This window comes from Sycon ciliatum, chromosome 8 (genome assembly GCF_964019385.1).
Source record: "Sycon ciliatum chromosome 8, ocSycCili1.1, whole genome shotgun sequence".
Classification (NCBI taxonomy): Eukaryota; Metazoa; Porifera; class Calcarea; order Leucosolenida; family Sycettidae; genus Sycon; species Sycon ciliatum.
Window position 1 is genome coordinate 33,430,805 of NC_088650.1, and position 25,815 is coordinate 33,456,619.

General features: G+C 50.0%; 1 protein-coding gene across 3 annotated transcripts in view; it reads right to left on the reverse strand.

Moving 5' to 3' along the window:
* Positions 1–25,815, reverse strand: part of LOC135822825 (uncharacterized) — a 31,733-nt gene that overhangs the window by 329 nt on the left and 5,589 nt on the right. For 2 of the 3 annotated variants that reach the window (XM_065335662.1, XM_065335661.1), the window contains 5 exons: positions 11,061–13,717; positions 10,140–10,525; positions 5,954–6,021; positions 2,344–2,675; positions 1–602 (listed from right to left, as the gene is read on the reverse strand). The exon at positions 1–602 is cut by the window's left edge and continues 329 nt beyond it. In XM_065335662.1, the coding sequence (XP_065191734.1) occupies positions 2,347–2,675; positions 5,954–6,021; positions 10,140–10,525; positions 11,061–13,717 (3,440 nt within the window). In that variant the 3' untranslated portion in view covers positions 1–602; positions 2,344–2,346. Of the gene's footprint in view, positions 603–2,343; positions 2,676–5,953; positions 6,022–10,139; positions 10,526–11,060; positions 13,718–14,891; positions 14,923–25,815 lie in introns of all 3 variants that reach the window. The other variant, XM_065335663.1, reaches the window with a different exon arrangement.

Here is a 25,815-nt window from a genome sequence, read left to right on the forward strand (position 1 = left end):
GGGCAAAGTACCCTGGTGTGGTCCTCTACAATTAGCAGTCTTTACTGCCTAACCTACTAGAATATTTCATTTTTTTTACGGGAAACCACGAACCTCCAGAACAGAATACTGCATGATAGAGGTGGTTGCAGGCGCAACTGTGGTGGTGAAACTGGAGCATCTCTGCCGACCTGAGGTCTCGGCTTAAGCGACACTTCAGTGCACCAAAAACTGGGGAGGAGTAGGGACAAGGGGTGGGGAGGGGGGAGTACATTTATATAGAGGAAGGAAATATTTAGTGGGGTAGTCATCAAGCATAACATAATGTTGCTACAATTTGGTAAAAATGACTAAGGAAGAATGGATTTGATGAATAGCATAGCCAGTCAGTAATATAGAGAACACACCACGGAGAGAGAGAGAGAGAGAGAGAGAGAGAGAGAGAGAGAGAGATAGATAGAGAGAGAGAGAGAGAGAGAGAGATAGAGATAGATAGAGAGAGAGAGAGAGAGAGAGAGAGAGAGAGAGAGAGAGAGAGAGAGAGAGAGAGAGAGAGAGAGAGAGAGAGAGAGAGAGAGAGAACAGTACCAGCACTTGCTGCGTGAAGTGCTTGAAACCTCAATCTGTGACGGAGCAAACAGAGAATACCGCACGAACACGAAGACGTTCACATTATAGCATACACCGTAGCCGGAATGGATTGGATGCATGCACATGTACACACACATACAAACACACACACACACACACACACACACACACACTCACACACACACACTCACACACACACACACACACACACACACACACACACATATACACATACACGTAAATCCACACTGATGCACACAATTTTAAACAGTTTTCAGGTGTTTTAAGGTGTTTTAAGGTGTTTTAAGGTGCGGCTAACACTCCGCAAAATATAGTACATATCAGTATATGTGCTCCAAATTTCCAGTCGTAAGAAAATTTGATGTGTCACCTCCCAACTGACACATCATATGCTGATGATGTTGACTTTCTGTCATCTAGGGGAGCTGACCTCCAATCATGCCTCCCTGTTATTGGGGACACCTTAAAGCAATGGGATTTGACAGTTAACTCCGCCAAGACAGAATTCACCCATATCGAGAGGTTCAGCGACTGCATTGCAGAAGAATGGAGGCTGACCCGGAAGCTGGGATCGCTACTGGGTGACAGGGAAGATGTATCTCGGCGTATGCAGCTGGCCACAGGTGCGTTTCAACGGCTTTGGGCACTGTGGGTGAGAGGCTCGCAGGTGAGAGAGAACAGACGTGTCAAGCTATACAATGCATTTATCACACCAATACTTCTGTACAATTGCTCAACATGGGGAGTCCCAAGCAATGTCATCAAGCGATTGGAAGCATTCCACAGACGTCAATTGAGAACAGTCGTCGGGATCAAGTACCCTCAAGTCATCAAAAATAGCGAGCTGTATAAACGCACCAACTCCCAGCCCCTTGGGGAAACCATTGTGAGAGCGAGGTGGCGGCTCTTTGGCCATGTCCTGAGACTAAACGACGATGTACCAGCACGCGTTATGATGGCAGCATACTTCGAAAACCCAAGTTCCGCTGCCACCTGGCGGGGCCGGCCACGTACCACTCTGCCACTGAGTCTGCACCAGGACCTGCAGCGTATCGGGGGGTCGCTCAAGAAACGCGAGGAACTTGAGAACCTCCATGCCATCTCCCAGTCACGACAAGACTGGAAAGACCTATGCAGCAATGTGATAAAAGCATACATCAAAGCCTAATAATACTGCTTCCACCTGTGGCAGCTGCATGGCCGTACGGTGTACCATAACATAACTCATTGACTAACATATTTTGTGAAAATATTATCCTGTAAAAGAATAGGAATGTAAACAATATACCTGTGAAAACACAACCTTGAATGCTACTAACACAACCTGTGACTACAATAATCATGAGATCAACCCCAAAACATTTCTTGCAGTTTACTTTCGTAGAGTTTGCAACTTTGTGTTCCTCAACACAACTTGCAGCTTTCTTCAAACATATCCTCAACCTTGGTTCTGTCCTAGATCGTGTATACATACATTCATTGTTTCGTCTCATCATTATGGAGCAGCTTATGCGAAGGCTAGCCAAGCTTGCTTGGCGATGCCAACGCGGAAAAGCCTATAATAATAATAATAATAAGAAAATTTGACTTTTCTCAATCTTGATTTATGAACAACGGATACCTCTTCAACATACTTTCTATCACAACTGGGACAATATCTGATGAGAAATACATCATCACAGCCAAACAACAGACGTACGTTGCAATGACTTATTCGGAATTCAGGTAGTGCAAGAAATGAATGCAACCTACCGTTTACACACGGGCCCGTCGTGGCAGAAGCTGGTTCATCTTGTCGACCTTGTCGGGATATTTACCCCAGCGTTTGATGATCTTCACCAGCTTGATGTAGCCAGCCTGTTCCTCGCTGCTTACAATGTTGACCAACTCTTCGTTGTGAGCGCGTGGTCCATCTCGTCTCTCAATCCTCTTCAAGTCGTCTATCTGCTCCAGATCGGCAAAGAACCCGGCCCCTTGCGCCATTTTACGAAATGTTCCTGCTGGTAATGTGCCCAGCCAAGGTGAGATACGGGTTAGAAAGGCACTTTGTTTGAACGGGTCGCCGTACGAATTTTCGTCCTCATCTAAGCAAGGTATACATGGCATAAAAACATGAACAAACATACAAAAAAATGATTTATGATAAAAAGATGATTTAAGGCAAGCCGTACACGTAATTTTAACACAGCCAGCTGCTAGAGTGTGGATGTGCATCACTCCAGTCTGGACCAGTACATCATCAGTGGTTGATCTAAGTATGCTTATACCATGGCAATGGCTAACCTGGCAAGGATTCTTGGCATCTAAATCACTGTTGTGCTACATGCATGTGGCTCCATTTCAGTTTTGTCATGTATACTTTTATACATGCCAACCCTCCCCCCCCCCCCCCCCCCCACACACACACAAACGCATGCACCACACATACACACACACACACACACAGACACACACACCTCAGACCTCAGACATGCACATCGCGGAAGCGATGATAGCGAACAGCTATGTTAGACATAGCAACTTGTGCTGGGATTACACCATTCAACAGCTTGCAAGGCTGATGAATTGACCGCCACTAATTTAGCCTGGTATCCACCACACAGCTGATTGAAGTGGCTTTTCACACACACACACCCACACACCCACACACACCCACCCACCCACACACACACCCACCCACATACACACACACACACACACACACACACATCCACACACGCACAGCAACGAGTTGTCTTTTAAAATGTCTGTGGTGCCACCTTTTCACCATGGTTGGCAACTCGGCATACTTAAAGCTTGTAGATGTAGTGATGATGGCTATATGGCCGAAACAGCTTGCTGTCTACAGCTTTGGGTATGTATATTATAGTCAACTTTGCTAATAACGACTGCGGATATAACAACAATTCGTGAATAACAACAGAATTTCCATGCCCAGAGGAAAGTGCCCATCTAACTGTAATACATATAATGAGATTTCGGGTTTAAGGACACTTCGCGAATAAGGTCACATTTCTGATGCACCGCCGAGTGTCATTATACGCAAAGTTGACTGCATTATGTCAACTCGTAAGAATGGATGAATGTTCATACACACATCCAAGTTTATGTCCTGCTTGGAAGTGTAAGGATGTTTCCAGCCGTGACGCAACCCATACGAGTAGTTAATTGTAAACTGGCGGCTTGGCACAAGGGAAGCATGGATAGGGCAAATGAGGTTTTCAGTCTGTTTGCTAGCTCAGATCTATTCATCTTCTACCGCTTTATGAGCTGCATCTGCGCCTTAGTCCTAGCGGGTGGTGGCAATCCTGTGGTTGTGAAAAACTCAAACTAACTTAGTTTCACGCGAAAGGTGACATCAGTTATAGTTCATGATTTGCATATACAGTAAAACCTGTAATGGCGACTACTCGGATATGGCGACCACTCGACCATGGCCACCACTGAACCATGGCGACCACTCGACCATGGCGACCACTCGACCATGGCGACCACTCGGATATGGCGACCACTCGACCATGGCGACCACACGGATATGGCGACCACTCGACCATGGCGACCACGCGGATATGGCGACCACTCGACCATGGCGACCACTCGGATATGGCGACCACTCGACCATGGCGACCACTCGGATATGGCGACCACTCAACCATGGCGACCACTCGGATATGGCGACCACTCGACCATGGCGACCACTCGGATATGGCGACCACTCGACCATGGCGACCACTCGGATATGGTGACCACTCGGATATGGCGACCACTCGGATATGGCCACCACTCGACCATGGCGACCACTTTGCCTTGTCACGGACGCATTCACGTTCAAAACACCTCGGACCCGCGACCGCGTTGCACAGTGCTAGTGCATGTAAATGTACGCATTGCATGGTGCAGCAGGCTGCATGCTACATCTACACATGATCAGTATAGGAACTGTGTACATGTACAGGTGCATGGTGCATGACAGGTCTGAGGACACCAGGCACATGAGTCTTGCTAGAGTAGCATACATGTAGGTGTGTGCATGACAGGTCTGAGGACACCAGGCACATGAGTCTTGCTAGAGTAGCATACATGTAGGTGTGTGCATGACAGGTCTGAGCCTGAGGACACCAGGCACATGAGTCATGCTAGAGTAGCATACATGTAGGTGTGTGCATGACAGGTCTGAGGACCCCAGGCACATGAGTCTTGCTAGAGTAGCATACATGTACGTGTGTGCACTGTGATGCACTGATCAAAAATGATGTATCACATGTGTGGATATGGTCACGTGACCCACTGAACCTGGATGAGAAGACCACCTGGCCACGGCGACCACTTTTTCTCGTCCCTTGAGGGGTGGCCTTAGACCACTTTTTCTCGTCCCTTGAGGGGTGGCCTTAGACCACTTTTTCTCGTCCCTTGAGGGGTGGCCTTAGACCACTTTTTCTCGTCCCTTGAGGGGTGGCCTTAGACCACTTTTTCTCGTCCCTTGAGGGGTGGCCTTAGACCACTTTTTCTCGTCCCTTGAGGGGTGGCCTTAGACCACTTTTTCTCGTCCCTTGAGGGGTGGCCTTAGACCACTTTTTCTCGTCCCTTGAGGGGTGGCCTTAGACCACTTTTTCTCGTCCCTTGAGGGGTGGCCTTAGACCACTTTTTCTCGTCCCTTGAGGGGTGGCCTTAGACCACTTTTTCTCGTCCCTTGAGGGGTGGCCTTAGACCACTTTTTCTCGTCCCTTGAGGGGTGGCCTTAGACCACTTTTTCTCGTCCCTTGAGGGGTGGCCTTAGACCACTTTTTCTCGTCCCTTGAGGGGTGGCCTTAGACCACTTTTTCTCGTCCCTTGAGGGGTGGCCTTAGACCACTTTTTCTCGTCCCTTGAGGGGTGGCCTTAGACCACTTTTTCTCGTCCCTTGAGGGGTGGCCTTAGACCACTTTTTCTCGTCCCTTGAGGGGTGGCCTTAGACCACTTTTTCTCGTCCCTTGAGGGGTGGCCTTAGACCACTTTTTCTCGTCCCTTGAGGGGTGGCCTTAGACCACTTTTTCTCGTCCCTTGAGGGGTGGCCTTAGACCACTTTTTCTCGTCCCTTGAGGGGTGGCCTTAGACCACTTTTTCTCGTCCCTTGAGGGGTGGCCTTAGACAGGTTTCACTCTACCACTATGCATACATCTTTAGAAATCATTAAACACAGAGAGGTTCCAGGCTATCCAAGAGAGTGCTCAATACCAACAGGTAGAGCCGGTTCAAACAACAGGAGGACAGAGAAAGTTTTCTGATGATCGCTTAGTGCGTAAAGCTCGGAGTAGAAACACTTTCTCTGTCCTCCTATTGTTTGTAGAAATCAATATTATTCGGTAGTGTTGAAGTGACTTACATGGTTGGTTAGTGTTAAGCTCTGGTTGAAGTACCTTTGCTAAACCATCTTCTGTTACAAGCTTCTCCCTAAATCAAACATTACAGACACACTCACACACACACACACACACACACACACACACACACACACACACACACTACTACTACTACTACTATAGCATGACTGCCCATTGGGCAATGTCACCCCCGGAGGGGGCCAGAGTTTGGAGTGCACCGTCATTGGCAGGACTTCTGGTGCCTCGTCAAATCTTGCTGTCGTCGGAAACGTTTCGGGCAATGCATGCAGATCAGCGGCAGTGATTCCCTATCGGCTGCAGCAAGACGTTTTCCACGGTTGCAGTTATGGCGGTTAAAACCAGCCCGGGACTTGAAGCAGCGATTGCAGCGTTGACAATGCTGGAAGCAGCAACTAGCGAGAGACGCCGTCAATGCCGTATCTGCATGTTCAGGGAGTGCAGGCTGGCAGCGATGAACTGCAAGCCCACCCTTACTACGGAACCATCGGCAGCAACTGACGCACTGTGCTGAACCACGCTGTTGGTGGACGGGAAGTTGGCGCTCAGCCAAACACTTGTGCCGTGCCTTGTCTTGAGGACGAGAGAAAGCCCGGTTGCAAGATGAGCAGAGTACGGATTTCTCTACTGCCCGAGGAGGCTGAAAAACCAGAACCTGCTCTCGCCAAGCTGACCGGTCTTGTGCGCAATCAAACCAGTTTGGAATGGGCTTCGTGTCAGTAGCCACAACGTCTCTCCACCTACGCCTGGGACCGCAGAAGGGGCGCGCAGCCAACAAACGACCAAACAACAGCTGCAATGGGACACGGTCCTCCGACATCCGAGCCACATGACCAAGCCACTCTAAACGACGATGGCGCATCTTAACAGAGAGTGGCACTGGGTCACCCCAGTGACGACGTAACTGCGCAGACGTGATGCGATCGGATTGCTGCTGACTGCGAGGGATGGCTAATATTGTGCGGATGCAGCGATGATGGAAGGCATCCAAACGTCTACTATCAGCTTTCAAGGGCGTCCAGCACTCACTGCCGTACAGCAAAATGGACAAGACACAGGCCACGTATAGCTTTCGCTTACTGACTAATGACAGCGAGCGATCCGACAAGACTGGAAGAAGAGCTCCAAAGGCTTTGGAAGCCTCAGCTATGCGGCGACTGACGTCAGTAGAGGAGCGGGCATCCGGTGTCACGACGGACCCCAGATAAATGAAGGATGGAACGTGCTCCACAGTATCACCGTTGACGTTCATATCGGCTCTATCAGGCATGTTGACTTGGCTACCTGCCACGAGAAATTTCGTTTTAGCAGCGTTGACGCAGAGGCCAAAGGAAGAGGCAACCGTGCAGAATGTTTCAAGGCACTTCTCAGCACCAGGGCGGTCTTCAGCGAGCAAGACCGCGTCATCTGCGTACTCAATGTCGTTGATGATTGCGGCAGTAGACTGGCGAGCGGGCTTTGAGAAAAGGTTGCCATTGATGCTAAATTGGATGGGGATGCCAGGTGGATGGTCGCTGTCCTGCATCACTTGTGCCCACCGCTCAAGCACAACACCGAAGTACAGATTAAAAAGTACTGGGGCCATCACACAGCCTTGACGGAGGCCATTGTTGACCGCAAACGGCTCGGTAGTGCTGGCACCGACGCGCACAGCTGCCTGCATGCTCTCGTGGAACGATTGGATTAGATTGAGGAGCCCCTCAGGAATGCCTAGCCTCCCCAATGCTAGCCAGAGTGCTTGGCGTGGTACGGAATCATATGCTTTCTTCAGGTCTACGAAGACACAGAACAGCTTCTGACGGTGCTCGTACGATTTCTCGATGAGCTGGCGAATGGAAAAGATGGCATCAGCGCAGCCGCGACCAGGGCGAAAGCCACACTGGGATTCTGGAAGTTCTTGTTCCGCGACAAGTTGGAGACGGTCCTGAATGAGACGGCCACAAACCTTGCCAGCGACATCTAGGAGGGCAATGCCGCGCCAGTTGTTGCAGTTGGTCAAGTCACCCTTTTTGGGAATCGGGACGAGTTGGGCATCCCGCCAATCCTGGGGAACCGTTCCGTTGGTCCATGCAGTGTGGATAACATCAAGCAGAGCCTCAAGCAATGGTGTACCACCAGCTTTAAGCAGTTCAGGTGCAATTCCAGATGAGCCAGGAGCCTTGCAATTAGCCAGCTGGCGTATAGCCATAGTGAGGTCCTCTAGCGAGGGAAGTTGGCCGAGTGACTCATCAACTTCACGCTGCTCAATGTGGTCAAAGATGGTAGCATCGAAGGTGCTGCGAACGTTCAATAGACGGGCAAAATGCTGCAGCCAGCATTTCTCTTGCCCCTCCTGGGAGCTACAGATAACTCCGTCACTGTCACGGATGGATGGGATGGAGATGGGTGATAATCCCGAATAGCACTTCTGTATATCACGGATTGCAGACCATGCGTGCTTGCCACTAAACCGACTTGACTCAACCACATTAGCTTTACGTCCAATCCACTCACTCTTTGCGTTACGCACGGCAGCTCTGCACTTGCCACGAGCCTCGACAAAGCGACGCCTGTCAGCGTCAGAACCAGAGGCGAGCCATTTGCGATGTAAGGCATTGCGGCTATCCAGCATAGGTGCAAGAACATCAGCACACGCTTCAAACCAATCAGGCTGGCGACGACGTGTACGGCCAAGATGCTTCTCAGCGCTGGTGACGATAGCAGATTTGACGGCAGACCATTTGTCCTCAACGCAGCCATCATGATTCCAGGATCGTAACTCTGACGCAACAGACGTCGCATATTGCTCACGAGTTTTACAGGTTGCAGCTCTCTGCGCTTCCGTCATGCAGGAGTGTTTGACAAGTTGTTGCACATCAAACTTGACAGGTCTTTTTGCACGCTTGTGGCAAGCAGATGAGCGGATGCGGTATGTGAGACACACAAGGTTGTGATCTGTACTACACTCAGCTCTCCTGATGACATGGCAATCCGTGCAGTTGGACAAGTCTTGTTCCCGGACCATTGCATAGTCGATGCAGTGCCACCGCTTCGAGCGGGGATGTTGCCAGGTACACTTGTGGATGTTACGTTTCATGAACCAGGTGTTGCACACAGTAAGGCTGTTGCACGCTAAAAACTGGAGAAGCTCAGCGCCAGCCTCATTGACAGTGCCAACACCATGTGGGCCACGTGTTCCATACCAGCCATCGTCACAGATTTCAGCTCCAACTCTAGCGTTGAAGTCTCCCAAGATTATCAAGGAGTCCTGGGTGGGTACGGACAGAATAACTTCCTGAAGAGAGTCAAAGAAATCGTTCTTTGCATCGCGACTGGACCGGAAAGTCGGTGCGTAGCACACCACGACGTGGACCCAAATGTCACCGAACTTTAGCTTGCAGCGTGCGACACGCGATGAGACAGCAGACCACTGATTTCCCCCTGCTACGAACGCTTGCTGTGCGCGTCCGCGTAGTACGACTCCAACTCCTTCGCCTCGTTTGAAATCGTCCGTTGGGATGGCGCGACCTGACGTGAGAACAATTGCATCCTCGACACGGAATATATCTTTACCAAACCACTTCGACTCCTGGAATCCAGCCACTTCTATTTCGTACCGACGAAGTTCACTGACAACGATGTTGATTTTCTTGTCTTCCACGACGCGCTTTCCACGAGCAGCAGTTGAAACCGGGCCATCGATGTTTACTAAAGTCCTGACGTTCCACGAAGCAAATTTGACAAGAGCACCAGCTGGGCGCCTCCGACGGGTGCCTCCAAACTCTGGCTGCTTTGAAGCTGAAACTCTACACATCCGAGGGGTAGCTAGCCCACTGCGGATGGAGGACTACGGACGACGCGACAGTGACAATATCAAATTCAAATAATTGTCCTGTAAGTCACGTCGTTGGATCCGCTGCCCTAAATTCAAAAGGTCTACACACACACACACACACACACACACACACACACACACACACACACACACACACACACACACACACACACACACACACAAGCAAGAGAACACCTCGTCATGATGGCATTACTTCCAGTAACATTGCAAAAATAGTGGTATGGACTTTGAGTAACATTGCTATTAGCATATGAAAGGTAGAATTGAGATCAGGTGTGAAGCAATACCTGTACCATGTACACATGATTTGAATTACAACAAGTCTATGTGCTTACGGTGATGTTGACCGTTGGCATGAAACTGCCTCTGCGGGTGCTAATGCTGCTGCTGCTCCAGCTGCTGCTGCTGATTGTACTGCTGCTGCTGTTGCTGCTGCTGCTGCTGATGATGATTGTACTGCTGGTGCTAATGCTGCTGCTGGTGCTAATGCTGCTGCTGCTCCAGCTGCTGTTGCTGATGCTGCTCCAGCTGCTGTTGCTGATGCTGCTGCTGCTGCTGCTGATGATGATGATGATGATGATGATGATTGTACTGCTGGTGGTACAGGTGCTGCTGCTGATGCGGACTCCGATGCTGCTGATGCTGCTGCTGATGATGACTGAGGTAATGCGGCTGCTGCTGGTGGCACTGCTGCTGCTGCTGTTGTTGCTGCTAGTGGCTGCTGAAATCGTTTTAGAAATCCGAAGATATGCAGGCAAGAAACACAAACAAAAGAAAAGTTCAGTCAGGCCATTCCACAGACGTATACCGTAAAATAATAATTATCCTCCATTCGTATTGCATTGCAATTCTATGCTAGCTTTTTCATCAAGTAGAATTCTATTGAGTATTGCTGAAAAGAAACTACTTCTCCTTGAAGAAATAATGAAAACAAAAAAACGACACACGGTCACTTGATCAGTAAATCCTCACCGTCACACGATTAAAGTCACATGATCACTGTCACATGAACATGATCACGGTCACATGAACACAGTCACATGATCACTGTCACATGATCACGGTGTCATGATCACTGTCAAATGGTCACAGTCACATGATCACAGTCACATGATCACAGTCACATGATCACAGTCACATGATCACAGTCACATGATGGTGTAGATACTGAAGCAAAGTATCTATTCTACCAGCTTGACATTTCAAGTGTATGCTGAAACCATACAAGACAGTGGAAGAAAATCTTCACAACTCACCTCAGCTTGGACAATTGGCACATCCTTACACAGCCAGGGCCAGAAGGACCTCGGGACAATGACCCTCTCCTTGCAGGTAGCACACATTGCCTTGAAGGGCAGAGCGGTGTTCATATCCGACTCGTATGCCGTCAAGAATTGCTTCTTGTGCCTGCTGGTCAGCAACACCCACGACGAGTGTACCAGCACCTCTGCAGGACTGCTGCATCCCTTCAGGCGATCCTGGCATGACGCGGAAGTGCAGACAAATGACTCACCAACAACTGTGAACTGCTGGTATCCTTGGGTGCTGAGAACTTGTGTGAAGTCAACAATTGCACTCTTCATATCCCAAGCCACATCAGCAAGTATGGATGGTGTATCAGCAGCGCATTCTAAGCGAACACCTGTCGGTGTCCAGCAGAGGCATACTTGACCATAACCAACTTCCAAATTCAGTGATGCCGCACTGGATGTGAACCGAAGACTGGCTGACTCTTTCTTCATACGATGAATTACGTAGGTGACTAAGCGACCGAACAGTGGTGGAGGAAACAGCATCCCAGGGAAACTGAGGTGGATAAACGGTAGCTTAAAGGGAACATCATCCTCCAAAACCAACCGTAATGCTTCCTGGTTGCAACAGAACGGGATGAAGAGGTCGGGTAGGCCTGACGTGACAACGGGACATCTGTCTTGTCCGCTGATGCTGCTGCTGTTGCTGCTGCCGCCGACTCTACTGCCACACCCTCTGGTGCTGGTGGCTGTACTGCTGGTGGCTGTACTGCTGGTGGCTGTACTGCTGGTGGCTGTACTGCTGGTGGCTGTACTGCTGGTGGCTGTACTGCTGGTGGCTGTTCTGCTGGTGGCTGTACTGCTGGTGGCTGTACTGCTGGTGGCTGTACTGCTGGTGGCTGCACTGCTGGCGGGCTGAAGTTCTGCTGCCAAGTTGAAGTAACACATTGATTTACAGAGAGCTAGCTGGACAACACGGCTGAGAGGATACCAAACTTTCTCTATCAACCTCGCGCTGGCAATTCCCGTACGTCGAAAGTGTTGCACTTCTCTGACTAATGTTGCTGAGGTGCTTGGAAAAGCTGTCTCCTTAAGAGGGAAGGTCATCAAGCGTACAAAGTTGAGTAATAGCTGCTGGGGTTCCAGGAAAATGACACTTGAAGTGAGTGGATGCGGGCAGTCACAGCAAACCACTGTGCCATGTTGCTGAAGGTGGTGCAGTAGATCAGACACTTGTGCAGTGGTGAGATCTTTGCCGCTAACATGCCGACAAAAGTCTACAAACTGTGGGTAGTCCATACTAACAAAACTCTGCTGCTGCCGCTGCTGCTGCTGCTGCTGATCACTACTGGTAGCTTGCATTGCATCATCACTGCATCCAGCCTCTGCATAGCGCAGCATTTCCTTTTGGTGAAGAGAAATAGCTTCTTCTATCTTCACCTGCATCAAGGGAATTCCTCGGACAGGAAAGGCAGACACAATTCTAGAGAGCTCTTGCTGTGCTTCAGCAAGCTGGCTGTGGCGAGATACGCGATCTTGAAGACGGTGATTGTCAACAAAGAAGGGTCCACAGACCTTGACGTTGGGTCCGGCCCTTTCAGCCAGCTTGGACACGGCATTGAAGAACATGTCCGTCTTCTTCTCTATTTGGTCGTCGTCGACAAGATCCACATGTGTAACAACAACCATGATGGCTGTGCTACTCTCATCATGATGGTGGCTGCTATTGCTGCTACTGGTCTTACCCGTCTCTGTGTCTGGCTGATGCTGCTGTTGCTGCTGCTGCTGATGCTGCTGTTGCTGCTGCTGTTGCTGATGCTGCTGCTGGTGGTGATGCTGGTCAGTGTGTGTGTCTGCTCTATGCTGCAAAGCAATCAGTGACAGACACATGTGAAGGTAGTCAGCCTGCGTCATTCCTGGCAACGGTGTAGAAGTTACAATCTCCTGACCATCAAAGCGGTATACGTCTTCCGTTACCTCCTCATCCAGGTCACACCTCATGTCAAGAGTCACAATGTACACGCTGTCACAAACTGAAAACGAGATGCTTTGTTGTACCAACATCGGCATCTGTCCACCCATGTCCCACAGCTCAACAAACGCATATGCTGCTTCGGCTTCATTTGAACTGCTATCAACATTGCTGACAGATGAGCGAACTTGAGAGATAACATCTGGTGCCACTTTGGTCAGGTCATTAGCGTGGGGAACATTGGCAAACTCATTGTTGACAGCGGATGCAGGAGATGCTCTGGTGCCGGTAGCGGAGGCAGTAGATGACGAAGTGAGCCATGAAGTGAATAGTGTCTGGACTTTGGACAAGATCGATTCTTGCGGAAGTTCCTTGATTTTCTGGACCAGTTCTACAGATGATCGGATGCGAGCTGTGAGTAGATTGGCAAAGAAACTATGTTCACTGTCATCCACAAGAACTTGTGCTGCCTCTTGTGTGCCTGTGGCGGTTTGAGAGGAGAGATGCATTCTGAGTCTGGATCGATGGATGGAAATGGAGTCGGTGCTGTCCGCGTTTTCAATGAACTCTTCACCGAGCAGTGCCCGGACAAAGCTGGACTTTCCCGTGGCGTACTTGCCGACAAGGTACATACGCACGCGTACCACGCTGGCCTCGTCCTTACCACCAATGATGTCCTCAGCGACAGCAGCTGCATTGCAATAAACAATAATGCAGCAGCAGCAGCAGTAGCAGCAAGAAGAGCAGCAACAGCAGTAGCAGCAACAATCATTAGTACATGTTATCATGGGAAATGGTAGAATGTCTCAAGTACAACAGAGTTTACCAGTCACAAAAGAAATTGAGAGCCCACCCCACCCACCCACCCCCCCCCCCCCCCGCCCCACCCCTTTGCTCTTCCTTCTTTTTTCTTTTTCTTTTTTTTTACAAAAAAACACACACCATTCGACGGCACAAAGCAGCAAGGCAGCGATGAGACATATGGAATGGCAGGGGTGGGGGAGAGGCAGGGGCAGCTTGACCGACCATAGGGTCTCGGCTTCATTGCAACCCAAGCGCTCCAACTTCTATTCTCTTCCTGTTTGCCCCCCCCCCCGCACCCCTTTTCTCTGTCTGTTTGCCTCTACGTTTCTCTCCATCTATACAGCATACAGCATTGGGTATATCTCTATCTATCTATCTCACTAAAAAGACAGAAAGAGGTCCAGTTTGGATTTTTCATAACTCAAAGTTTCATGCTATTGCAATCAGATGACTGAGACTAAAACCTGAGACTAATCACTATGAACATGATCATGTGTGATACTTGGCGTTTAAATTGACATCACTCCACACGATTCACGAATAACGCCAGTATCACACAGACGCTATAATTATGGTTGCTGGCAATTGCCAAAATTACTCCTTTGTATCTATCTATCTACACAAGAGAGAGAGAGAGAGAGAGAGAGAGAGAGAGAGAGAGAGAGAGAGAGAGAGAGAGAGAGAGAGAGATTGGAAACGTATCTATCTATCTATCTATCTTATCAATCTGCGGACAGAACTGTTTCGTCCTTTGTGGACTCATCAGCGCAGCACAGAGAAAACGAGCCCGAACCTGGTAGCAATGGAAAATATAATTTCCAAAGCCAGATTTAAACCAGGCCCAAATGTACCTTGCCAGAGTGCTCAAACTGACAAGTCAGTGACCTGTGCATAATGCAAACAGCAAAGGCACTACCCCACATGAGCTATCTATCTATCTCGCTCTCTCTGTCACAGTCTCTGTCTTTTTTTCTCTAATATCTCGTATGTGAAGACTTTGATAACCAAAAATCATTACTACGAAGAAGTTCCTAAAATCTAGCAGACGGATCGGCACCCACCAGTTCGAAGTTCCTCTTTCTTCATTTCGTTCTTTGTTGCCAAGCAGAAACACAGCACACAAACAACACCAGAAATGAGTTGATCAATTTACTTTTATCAGTTTATCAGTTACTGGCAGCTGTACACAAGGTCAAGGTGTGTGTGTGTGTGTGTGTGTGTGTATGTGTGCTTGTGCATGGGTATATGTGTGTGTGTGTGTGTGTGTGTGTGTGTGTGTGTGTGTGTGTGCGTGTGTGTGTGGCTTGGCCACCTTGGGCGAATGGAGGATTCCCGTCTCCCCAAGCGTGTCCTGTTTGCTGAGGGGCTCAACACAAGGCCCAGACACGGTCCCAAGAAACGTTGGACTCACATCGCCGCTGCTGATCTGAGTGCTCGGTGCGTGACAGGTGACTGGTGCGACTTGGCGCAGGACAGACGAAACTGGCGCCTCATGTGCAACCGACCCCGGCCGGCTGTGCCAAAGCCTAGAGTGTTCATTTGCGGCTGTGGCAGGAACTCCTGTTTGCGCAACGGTCTAACTCGCCAGAGGAATTACTGCAACTCCTGTTGCTATCATTGCACGAGCAATGGGCATCCAAACAACCAAAGGTGTGTGTGTGGGGGGGGGGGGGAGGGGTGGCTGTGCAGTGGTATGTGCAGCGATTTCCAATCGAGAGGTTGCGGGTTCGATTCCAGACGATTATGGTCACACACGTCGTTCTTCTTTTTCTCAAATCCTGACTTTGCTTTCATTCTCGTGGGTGGATACCAACAGCCAGTATATGCAAGAGTATGTGATGTGATGTGTGTATGGAAAAAATGAAAAAGACTAAAAGCAGGGATTCACTGGCCAGAAAACCTCTTCATAGCTGTGTCGTGTAGACCAGGCTGAATAGTGGCGGTCAATTCTTCAGCCATGCAAGCTGTTGAATGGTGCAATCCCAGCACAACTTACTATGGCTTCGGCTGTAGCATCGCTATCATCGCCTCCAGCGATGGGCGTCAAAACGTCAAACGTGCGTGGTCCCTTTTCTCCACAGGGGAAAAGGGGCCAAGTATGAAAAGGGTTAATGTCCAGTGATATCCTACAAAGTCGGATGGTACAACATGTAGTGCTTGATGCACAGGACAAGACACGGGTGGATTGCGACATTCATTTCCCCAGCCCCCAGGGTCTAAGCTACGTGCCGCTTTTAAGTCCCAAAATTCGTATTTTTGTTTTTAAGTATAAGCCATACGTCAGACTTTTACCTTTTTGACAATCTAACTTAATGGGTACTGGTACATACATACATACATACATACATACATACATACATACATACATGTCAACAAACAATGGATCACTCGTAATATTTCGCTACTCCGAGTTTCATGCACTGTGTGCAATCATCAGGCAAACAATATTCAATGCAGACTGGTCAAAGCATAATGGGAATTTAATTAAGGTGGATGCAGGCGGAAGCAAGTGTAAGGCTTAGTGGGACCCCTGATACGTAATCAATGGGCTAACTTGCCGGCTGAGAAGTGTGTGAAGCTGAGTGCTAGATGACTATAGCATAGTGGGGCAGTGCAATTTGCCAAGGCGCTAGCTGTTGGATGCCTGTACTACAGCAGAGCCAATTTGCAGTGGGGGGGGGGGGGTGCTAGCTGTTGGATGCCTGTACTACAGCAGAGCCAATTTGCCAAGGCGCTATCTGTTGGATGCCTGTACTACAGCAGAGCCAGCAGTCCGACGAGTTACAGTTAGGTGCAATGGCGGCACATGCCTCTTTGGTGGTGGTAGGATTCAGGTGTTGGGTGCTGGATGCCTGTACTACAGCAGAGCCAGTGAAGTCTGAGGAGTTACAGCTGGGTGCGATGGTTGCACTAGTCTTTCAGGTGTGAAGATTCAGGTGCGTGCTGGATGCCTGTACTACAGCAGAGCCAGTGCCACACCAGGACATGCCTTGCTTAGCAAAGCATACTGGATGCCTGTACTACATCAGAGCCAGTATGCGCTATTTAGCTAAGTCACACCTGAATACTTGCTCAGCTGGTATCTAGTGCTGTGCCGGCATTTGGCGATGAGGTCACACCTTGTGTTCAGGAGGGTTGCTTTGTCGGCCGTGATAATTTCTAGCTTCTCTGTTAGACAGAGGTTACAGCGCTTAGTTGTTGGGCTGTACGACTTGGCTCTGCGCTTGACGTTCCATGACACGTTGTACTCCTGACCCTGGTTTTTGAGCGACCAAACGTAGCTTGACAGCTCGGTGGAGTTGCGGTATTTTTCGTGCCGCATTGAGGTCTTGTGATTGGCGTGACGAAGTTTGAAGGGCGTCTCAGCCGACCCAATGTAGTACTTAGGGTCGTTTGCGCCGCCCACGGCTGCTTCGTTCACGACACAATCGGTCTGGCATGCTCCACGCAGCGGGCAGTTGGCCTTGTCACGGCAGTTGCACGGCTTTTCTGAAGGGGTGGGGTGCAGCTTAGCTTGGTTGTGTCCCTTGATGATGGCAGAGACGTTCGGGAGGCAGCTGTAGCTAATCTTGATTGAGTTCTTGTTGAAGATTTTGCCGAGGGGGGAACCTGCAGGGAAATGTCGCTTGATGAGTTTTAGGAAGACTGCCCCAACATTTGTTTTGATATTTTTGCTGTATGGTGGGTTGAACCATATGATGTTTCTCTTTCTCTTCTTTCTCTTCTTCTCCTCGGCCAGAGAGAGAAAGAAGAGAAAGAGAAACATCATATGGTTCAACCCACCATACAGCAAAAATGTCAAGACAAATGTTGGGGCAGTCTTCCTAAAACTCATCAAGCGACATTTCCCTGCAGGTTCCCCCCTCGGCAAAATCTTCAACAAGAACTCAATCAAGATTAGCTACAGCTGCCTCCCGAACGTCTCTGCCATCATCAAGGGACACAACCAAGCTAAGCTGCACCCCACCCCTCCAGAAAAGCCGTGCAACTGCCGTGACAAGGCCAACTGCCCGCTGCGTGGAGCAGGCCAGACCGATTGTGTCGTGTACGAAGCAGCCGTGGGCGGCGCAAACGACCCTAAGTACTACATTGGGTCGGCTGAGACGCCCTTCAAACTTCGTCACGCCAATCACAAGACCTCAATGCGGCACGAAAAATACCGCAACTCCACCGAGCTGTCAAGCTAAGTTTGGTCGCTCAAAAACCAGGGTCAGGAGTACAACGCGTCATGGAACGTCAAGCGCAGAGCCAAGTCGTACAGCCCAACAACTAAGCGCTGTAACCTCTGTCACAGAGAAGCTAGAAATTATCACGGCCGACAAAGCAACCCTCCTGAACACAAGGTGTGACCTCATCGCCAAATGCCGGCACAGCACTAGATACCAGCTGAGCAAGTATTCAGGTGTGACTTAGCCAAATAGCGCATACTGGCTTTGCTGTAGTACAGGCATCCAGTATGCTTTGCTAAGCAAGGCATGTCCTGGTGTGGCACTGGCTCTGCTGTAGTACAGGCATCCAGCACGCATCTGAATCTTCACACCTGAAAGACTAGTGCAACCATCGCACCCAGCTGTAACTCCTCAGACTTCACTGGCTCTGCTGTAGTACAGGCATCCAGCACCCAACACCTGAATCCTACCACCACCAAAGAGGCAAGTGCCGCCATTGTACCTAACTGTAACTCGTCGGACTTAATTGGCTCTGCTATAGTACAGGCATCCAACAGATAGCGCCTTGGCAAATTGGCTCTGCTGTAGTACAGGCATCCAACAGATAGCGCCTTGGCAAATTGGCTCTGCTGTAGTACAGGCATCCAACAGCTAGCACCCCCCCCCCCCCCCCCCCCACTGCAAATTGGCTCTGCTGTAGTACAGGCATCCAACAGCTAGCGCCTTGGCAAATTGCACTGCCCCACTATGCTATAGTCATCTAGCACTCAGCTTCACACACTTCTCAGCCGGCAAGTTAGCCCATTGATTACGTATCAGGGGTCCCACTAAGCCTTACACTTGCTTCCGCCTGCATCCACCTTAATTAAATTCCCATTATGCTTTGACCAGTCTGCATTGAATATTGTTTGCCTGAGGATTGCACACAGTGCATGAAACTCGGAGTAGCGAAATATTACGAGTGATCCATTGTTTGTTGACATGTGTCATTTCCCCCCCACAAGAAATTGGATGTTGAGCACTTTTTCTGCAGCTACAGGCATAGTCTTACTAAGTAGTCTTACTAAGTACATACATACATACATACATACATACATACATATACACGCATGATTGAGTATTTCGCTCCTGCTCTTGTAGCAGTTGAGCACTCTTGCGTGGGGTAGTGCCTTTGCTGTTTGCGTTATGCAGAGCTCACTGACTTGTCAGTTTGAGCACTCTGGCAAGGTACGTTCGGGCCTGATTGGAAATTTTTATTTCTATTGCTATCAGGTTCGGCCTCATTTCCTCTGTGCTGCGCTGATGAGTTCAAAAAGAACGAAACAGCATGCTGTCCGCAGATTGAGTACATACATACATACATACATACATACATACATACATACATACATACATACATACATACATACATACATCCTGTCCTGTCCTGTAGAGCCACTGCCACAGGGGTCACGTGGGCCCCGGAGGGGCATCAGAGAGGAAGATGGAGCACGCAGCCTGATGACGCCGGAGATGGTGGAGCAAACGGAACTGGCGAGAACACACGCATACATGGCTGAACGAATTACTCTGCTGGGCAGTCGGGCGCGGGCCAGTCCTCGAGCACCGGTGACGACCGCGGCCTTGCACAGACCGAAAGCAGCGGGCACACACAGCACAGTGCGCAGCACAGCAGGCATCCTGCACATAGACTTGCCGGGGCTCGGGAGGCTGAGGCTGAGGTGTGGAACAGCGGTGAACAGCTAGACCACCCTTGCTGCGAAACCAACGCCCACAATCTCCACAGTGGCAAGCCCCTCGCTGCTCAGCAATCGGCTTTGCCCGCTCAACCACACATTTGTGGTGAGCACAATCTCCAGGGCGCGAGAATGACCGATTGCAATCCGCACATACCACTGGGTCAGGCTGAGGCACATTCTCCACAGGCTCGGCGTACATAGTCCGCCAGTCAGCGCGGGACTCACAGGCGATAGGGTACCATTCCTTTGTGAGGCCACGAACTCTTAGGTCGGAGACAACGCAATCCTTCCAGCGCTTGCGAGGGCCATGTGCTGGGCGGCGTGTGGGAAGTGAGCCAAACAGGATCTGTCTCGGCATCCGGCTACTGTCCATTCGGGCAACATGGCCCAGCCACTCTAGGCGACGCTGTGTGACCTTCACGCAGATGGTATCAGAGTCACCCCACATCTCCAACAGTTGGGCGTTGGTCCTGTGATTATTCCAGCAATCTCTGCGGGACACACCCAAGATGGAACGGATGCACCGCATATGAAAGACTGACAAACGTTGGAGATCGTGTTGCAATGGTGTCCAACACTCTGACCCATAGAGGAGGAGCGACAGCACACATGCATTAAACACACACCTCTTGATATGCAAATCAAGGTCAGGATTGCTGAAGATGGTTCCTTGCAAGGCGCCACAAGCATGAGAGGCATGCGCAATCCGAGCAGTGATGTCCTGTGTCGACCGGCCGCCGCGATGGATGAGAGATCCCAGATAACGGAACTCCGAAACACACTTGATGACCGTGCCAGCTAGCTCGATTGGAGCGCAGTCCCCAGGCGAAACATCCCTACCTGCAACCAAGAACTGTGTCTTGGTAGCGCTAACTTTAAGCCCAAACCCAGCTGCGGTCGTGTCAAACACTGCAAGTGCCGTCTCCGCCCCTGCACGAGTCGTCGCGAAAAGTGCTGAGTCGTCTGCAAACTGTGACTCAGTGGCAATGGCAACCGGATCCGTCCTGGTAGGCTTGCGGTAAAGGTTATTGTCACCATCACAATGCCGGAACTCACAACCAACATCGGGTACATCTCGGACTCGTTGCTGCCACACAGTCACCACCGCCCACATGAAGATGTTAAACAGCACAGGTGCCATGGTGCACCCCTGGCGGAGACCATTCGTGATGCGGATAGGGTCAGTTGTCGTGTTCTCTACCCAAACCACCGCCGACATGCCAGTGTGAAAGGAACGGCTCACGGCAAGCATGGGAGCAGGGATACCCGCTCGGGCTAAGACTTCCCACAGGCAATCCCGAGGCACGGAATCATAGGCTTTCTTGAGGTATACATACATACATACATACATACATACATCTTTGATCTTGATCCTGCTGCCATGTCTGGCTACGTAGTCCCCGAAGGGACAAGTCAAATGGTACTAGTCACCCTGCCGCATCGGTGGCGTGTCCGGCCGCTAGTCGAGCGGAAGGTCCGGTGACAGGCGGAGCACTCCAGGGTGGTGCCGTTGTAGTTTGGATGTCAGTCAGTTTGCACTTGTGTCGAGTCCTTCCACTGAGAGACGTGAAGGTTCGCTGGCATACAAGGCCACGTCAAACCTGCACCGTCTCGAACTGGTGGCGGTTTCCGTTGTTGTTGTTGTTGCTGCCGTCGAGGCTGGCTGAGGGAATGAGCTGGATCATTGCCGCACCGATGGTTCGCCAAGCCCCCACGAGATAGGAGCCAGCGGCCGCACGCATTACACTGAACAGACCCAGACTGCTCTCTCACCGGCTTTGCTCGCTCCACTGTGCACTTGTGACGCGCCATGTAGCGGGGCTGAGAGAAATTCCGGCCGCAGGTGTCACACAGGACCGGCTTGATCTTGTGCTCAGTCCTGGTGCGGTGCGCGCAAGCAACAGCTTCACGGCATGCTGACCTCCAGGTACTCCGACAGCTGGTTGCATCACACAAGTCTCTCTCCTTGACATTGGCCATCTTGAGGTCAGCACGGGTTGCATCTTTCCACCGCTTCTTGGGCTTGTGTTGAGGTCGCGTCTGGGTCAGTGAACCAAACAGGAGTAGCCGGGGCAAGCGTTCGGGCGACATGCGGATAACATGACCAAGCCAAGTCAGTCTGCGAAACATAATCATCTCTGTAACTAGCTCGGTATCACCCCACCACGTTCGGACAGTGGATGAGGACAAGCGTTCCTCTTGCTGCCTCTTTCCGCTGATGCCAAATATAGTCCGCAAGCATTGGTTGTGGAATACTTCCAAACGACGCACATCCTGCTCCAGGGGTGTCCAGGTTTCAGAGCCATACAGCAATGCTGAGAGAACAGTGGCTGTGTATACATTACGTTTCGTGGAGACCGGTAAATCTCTGCTGTTAAAGACTGGCTTACGGCGGCGTCCGAAAGCTTTGGAGGCTGCAGCTATGCGGTGGGTGACGTCTTGTGTTGTGCCATCAGGTGTTACGAGGCAACCAAGGTAGGTAAACTCAGTGACATGCTGCACGTCACCTGCTGATGTGCGCAGGGGTGCCACATCCATTTCGTGTACTCCGGTCCCAACCGCCATGAATTTAGTCTTCATTGCGTTGACTCTGAGCCCGAATGAGGTGGCAACATCAATGAACAGCTGGAGAGCAGATTGGGCGCCATTCCAGGTTTTGGCTAGGAGGGCACCATCATCGGCAAACTGGAATTCTGTTGCACATTTGGAGCTGGCTGCGCTAAGTTTTGCATTAAAGAGTTGATCACTGCGGTGACTCATAACGTCGATGCCGACTTCCGGATTGGTCAAAGCAACATTCCGCCACTGGTCCACGACTGCACATATGTAAATGTTGAACAACACCGGCGCCATTGTGCAGCCTTGCCGGAGACCATTTTCCACAGGGAAACCATCAAGGAGCTGATCGCCAATTCGCAGCTGAGCCACCATTCCAGTGTGGAAGGCTTCGATCAAGGAGACCATCTGAGCAGGCACTCCCAAACGGTGCAGAGCGATCCAAAGGCCAGCACGAGGCACAGAATCGTATGCCTTGCGTAGATCAATGTACACGACAAAACCTTTGGCTTGATGTTCACGGAGTTTTTCGATGACTTGCCGCAGTGAGAAGACCATGTCCACAGTGCCTCTCCCAGGACGGGATCCGCATTGGGAATCTGGAAGAAGGGACTCCGCGAACTTCTGCAACCTGTTGGCAATAAGCCGTGCAATTACTTTGCCAGCAACGTCGAGGAGTGATATCCCACACCAGTTATCGCATAACGCCAAATTGCCCTTCTTGGGAATCGGAACCAAAACGGCATCCTTCCACTCCTGTGGAACTTCTACCGCCTGAAAGCAGGCTACCGCAAGCTCATGTAGCTTGGAGACGAGCATCGGGCCACCATATTTCAGTAGTTCGGGCAAAATACCAGAGTATCCAGGTGCCTTCCTGTTTTGCAGAGTCCCAAGGGCCTTGCGGACTTCCTCAATTGTTCTCCTTCTTTTTGTCTTGCAATGTGGCTGTCCGCAGCCAACCCTGCACTGTGGTTTTGCTGTTGCAAATGTGAGGTGTTAGAGAGAAGACAAGACAGAGGTGACGCACTGGTTGCAACTCAAGAGCTGATGGTGTCCTTCGCCTGTGATTTCGCTGACTCCAGCGATGAAGTCAGAGAAGCCGGCCAGAGGTGCAGATCGGTGGATTTCGACAGATGAGCTGACTTGAGGCGCGCCAACAAGTAACTAGTTGCTTTTCCGGTCTTTGCTCAAAATAGGCCTAGACGCCAGGCCTAGCTTGTCGTCGAGCAAACTGATTCAGGAAAAGTCGACAGAACGGAAAACACGAAACTGAAGACAACTTTACTGTCTTTAGCTCAAGACTACTCGCACGTTGAGGGAACTCTAGCCCCTGCAGCTAGTGTAGACACATACTGAGCCTGCCAGTCCTGCATGCTGCATGTAAGAAAAGTAGTGAGCTGAATAGACGGCGACGGTGATCGCGTTGATGTTCCTCAGATCGCGCTTGTACTTTTACGCATACATTGATATTGCAAGTGTAGAGTCATGTACATATTCGTGTCGTACTCGCAACACTTTCGGTGCATGCACGCTTTGTGCAACCCCCCCCCCCAAAAGGGGGAAATCCCGTACCGAGCGTGAGTAGCGTAAAGTACCGTTGCTCCGCCCCCTGTCGATTTTCTACCTGTGAAGCGATTTCGGCGTATACAACTAAATGCGATGTTGAACCGACGCTTGCACTGCTGTACACAATATGTGCCAATCCAGGATGAAAATGTGCACAACTTAGCACATCGAGTCTGATCCTCCAAGTTGTTGTACATCGTACTGCACCTGACAGCCTTGATCTAATTCCTGCCTCCTGCCAAAAAACCGGCTGGGAAGCGACATGGCGTGGGGGCGGATCACCGGTACTTTACGGTACCATTCTACTCGTTTAGCCGATAAAATCGAAATAACCGCTCGATCTATTTCTTATCGAGTAAGTAACAAGTAATCCATATAATCGTTTCAGCACTCGGGGGTACTGAACCAGCGTGCGTGACGCAGAGGGTATGTGTACATTTGCTTATGGCAGTAGTGACTTCAGTCAATTTTCAAACTCGCTCCAAATGCTCCGATTTTAGTCTTTTAAAATCAATTCTCTAGAGTACAAAATATAGGAAATGTGCAAGTAGTATTCAATGCCGCCCAACCATTAACTAGGGATAATGATTTGAAGTGCACCAATTTCGGACTATCACTATAAACCCAAATGATTGGGTGAAATGGGAGAAGCGAGAAATGTCAAGACACAGTACAGTACGGTGTACAGTGCACAAGTACAAAGCCTCGTCACTCAAACTGAGCGGACCGTGCGCATAATGGTATTGCTTATCACTTGGTATGCTGGCGGAAAACAATTGCTCATGGAGGAAGACGAAAGGGTCTTATCCCATAGTACGGTAGGAAACCATGGATTCAGCCAATCAGCAGCCGTTATTTCCGGGGAATATAGCACGATATTCCCCGGAACACCGGGGAATATACATTCGTACACAATCGTACCACCTTTGACCCCAGGCGTTCTACGTACGCTGGTGCACTGCCACTGCACCAGACCCTGCCGCAAAGACAGTGCCTGGTACGGTGACAGTACTCCAGCGTACGTCGAACACATGGGATCCACACACACCCAGACACCACATGCGCTTGCACAATATACAGAACAAGAATACTTACTTGCGCTTTTTTAAATTTGTTATACTATGTGCTTGCAATGCAATAGTACCGTACTGGCAATATATGTTGCCGCAGTGAGGCCATGAAGTGTTACATTGGCACATGTTTGCCGCACGCAGGGCGTTACATGCAAAGTCGCACAGGAGCCGTTACACAGGTTTCTATATTGCCGCAGTCCTTTTTTTGCTATTGCCGCATCACTTTTTTTGGTATTGCCGCATCATTTTTTTGCTTTTGCCGCATCATTTTTTCTTTTCATCCACATTGAAGGCACAGAAATTCAGTTGCTATCCAACTGTTACAAACCCGACGGCAAAGGGCGACAACGATATCAATAGAAGACTGTATATTTTAACTATCAGAGTGATCTGTTCACAAAAAGATCATCAAAAGGAAAGTGACATAGGGGAAGAGCACTTCCTCCAAAAACTACTTTTCACCACGCGGTACACGTGCTTTCACAGTTTTCAGCCTTTTTTTGCAGTGCAAACTGCAATGAAAAGATCGCCGCACCCCGCCGGACGCGCGTTACGAACTCAACGAAAATTTGTCGCACTAGCCTGGTCGCGCGTTACGCCGCACCCCCCTGCGTTACGCGTTACGCGGCAACATATATTGCCAGTACGGTACTCGTACTGTCAATGCATGACGTTACTATTCAATGTATTGTCCTAACACTGAGCAAAGTCGATACATGAAAGGCCCACGATGGGAAAGAAGAATGACAGGCATCATCATTAAAATTTAAGAATAATAAGCCGCAGAGTATCTAAAACGAATTACAATTTATTCCGGTAGGTATGCAGAAGACATTACTTCAGTAACGCCTGGCACTAGCCAGGGTCCACACAGCTTTAATT